The following is a 2500-nucleotide window of genomic DNA, read 5'->3' on the forward strand; positions in this document are numbered from 1 at the left end:
CCCAAACTGGGAACCAGAACCAAAACCAGAATCACAAACTGATAATCACCAAGACTTGTAGCCCAGAGGTAGCTCAGAGGTCCGACCGCGGCATCTCCCGTGTAAAATCCTGAAGCTTTATCGGAGCCCTCCCGAAACAGCATGGGTGACCTTGACCCGATTCAGAGAGTTTATGCAATAGCGATGGGAAACAGGAGGGGTCTGGTGGTATTTTTTTTTTTTTTTACCTGTGTGTGCAGTCTGATGTCACGGAAGACCCCATTCTTTATATGTTTATTTATGGGAATGCAGCCATACTTCTTTAAAAAAAAAAAAAAAAAAAGATAATAAAAACAAAAAACAATCTTTTTGTTTACATATTATGCACTAGTAAAACTCCTGCAGAGTGTGAGAGGGAGTGTTTCATTTAGGTTTGGGGTCAAGTGAGGGCACCTGCCCTGTGCTGTGCACATCTCTGGGAATGGGGTGGAGAGTTGTTTGAAAAAATACTACACAGCAGCTCGGTTTGGGTGGAGTGACTTTAGTGAAGTGTACGTAACGTCAGAGCTCCCACCTGGTATGACCAGTCCATATGTCTCACCTGAACCAGTCTTTACTGGTGGGGCAGTGTCCAGTCAGGATCTGTGACGTAGTAGCGGTAATCTGTAAACAGGGTATCGAGGCGCGTCGGCGCCGGCGCGTGTGTGCTGTGTGCGAGATTTTTTTTTAAACTGGATCGTCTTTGGCCGGTAACAGAGATGACGTTCGGATTGCTTGGAGAGTCCTGACGGTTTTGCTCTGTTGGTCCTGACGGTTTGCTCTGTTGGTTTTTGAAGACCTTTGGCTCTGCCGACACGGCTGTCATCTGTTCACACTCCTGCCCTGCCTGCTGAGAATTACAAATACAACTAGTCTAATCTGTGGCCCCAGCCTGCCTGCCCCCCCCCCCCCCCCTACCACTTACCCACACACTCACTCAGCCCAAAGTGAAGCATGTTTCTATAGCGATTACTTGCACAAATGCATATGTTTTGGTGTGTAACTTATTTGTTTGTTAATTTACTTACTTATTTATTTTTGGTTTAGTTTTCAGTCTTTGTTTTCTTGTCATGTTTGTGTAATGAAATCTGATTGGCCAGATTGTTGTTGTTGTTGTTGTTGTTGTTTTTTAAATTATTTTTCTGTTGTTATTTATTATGTTTGCGTCACATTGTTTGCGTGTCTCACAATGCACTGAATCACTTTTTCCCCGTTTGAAAATTATACATAACAGTTTTACAGTAGAGAAAAAAAATACAAAAAAAACCCATTGAGTTTTCTGAGTTTTTATAAAAGACTTGTTCCAAATCTTCCAGGTTTACCTCTGAAAAATGCACAGATTTCATTTTCACAATAAATAAAATGAGCACAAATCAGTGTAAAATTTTTGTCTGTTTTTCAAAAACATTTCATCACATTATCATGTTCACATAGTGTATTAAGGATTCATTCAAAAACAGTGTTGTAGTCACAGAATTTAATATTCAGATCATTACTTTTATATTTTCTTTAAAATAAAAAGGATAACTCACTCTCACACGGATACATCTTTACTTCATAACATAATAAATAGTTATGTTACGTAACATAATTATATTTATGTACATAATAAATACTTCACAGACGAAGCCACTCATGGACAGACACCAGCTGTCTCTTACAGTGTACTTAATATTTAATCAGCTAACCTCCATTAAATCAGTCACGCCAAGCAAAACCCACAAACTCGCCCACAACATGAGAGGAAGGGATTTTGCCCAGCATACAGCTCTGCCTCCACCAGCTGACTGACCTTACAAAATCACACACAGTCGCAAAGAGACAGCCCTGCTTCTGCACAACCATCAGCAGAGATTACAGCAGAGCAACATCACAAAGCCCAGTTCTGCATAAGCCTACTTAACAGACACTCTTGACCGATAAACAACTGAACTTTAAAAACGCAAACACACACACACACACAGAGAAATCGCAACACACTGAAACACTGTGCTGTCATATCTGATCAATTCTAATCACGTTTTGATGGCTTTGCTATAGGGTTTCTATGGTGATTCTTGGTAGCCCTAAAGTGGAGTTATTAACTACTTAAAACAATCTCGAAAACTTGATCTTGGCTAACCCTGATCCCAACCCAAACCTCACCAGATGCTCACTTCAACACCAACCTCATTAAACCCTGATCTCAACCCTAACCTTAATGACCTCTGATCCCAACCCTAATCAACCCTAACAAACTCTGACCCAAAACTTAGCAGCAGTGCGGTTACAGTTGGCCCTGAACCAAACCCCAAATTGATCTTGACCCTAATGTTAATGTTATGGTCAGGGTTACATTAAGGGTTAGTGCAGCAGTTTGCCAGTGAGACATCCCAATGCCACGGCTCTGGCCAAATGTGAAAGTATAATACTGTCAGCGGGGTCAGCTGACCTTTGAGCACGTGTAGACAGACGGTGTATGGTTTTGTAAATGAGTGTGTGT

At 41.3% G+C, this 2500-nt stretch overlaps 1 protein-coding gene across 1 annotated transcript in view; it reads left to right on the top strand.

The window, feature by feature from the left end:
* p4htmb (prolyl 4-hydroxylase, transmembrane b) overlaps positions 1–61 on the top strand; it is a 5363-nt gene extending 5302 nt beyond the window's left edge. Inside the window, exon 9 of the mRNA XM_030778437.1 lies at positions 1–61. This exon is cut by the window's left edge and continues 175 nt beyond it. Coding sequence (XP_030634297.1) covers positions 1–61 — 61 coding nt within the window.
* Positions 62–2500: the final 2439 nt, after the last annotated feature.

The sequence above is a fragment of the Chanos chanos genome, chromosome 6 (genome assembly GCF_902362185.1).
Source record: "Chanos chanos chromosome 6, fChaCha1.1, whole genome shotgun sequence".
In the NCBI taxonomy this organism is placed as follows: Eukaryota; Metazoa; Chordata; class Actinopteri; order Gonorynchiformes; family Chanidae; genus Chanos; species Chanos chanos.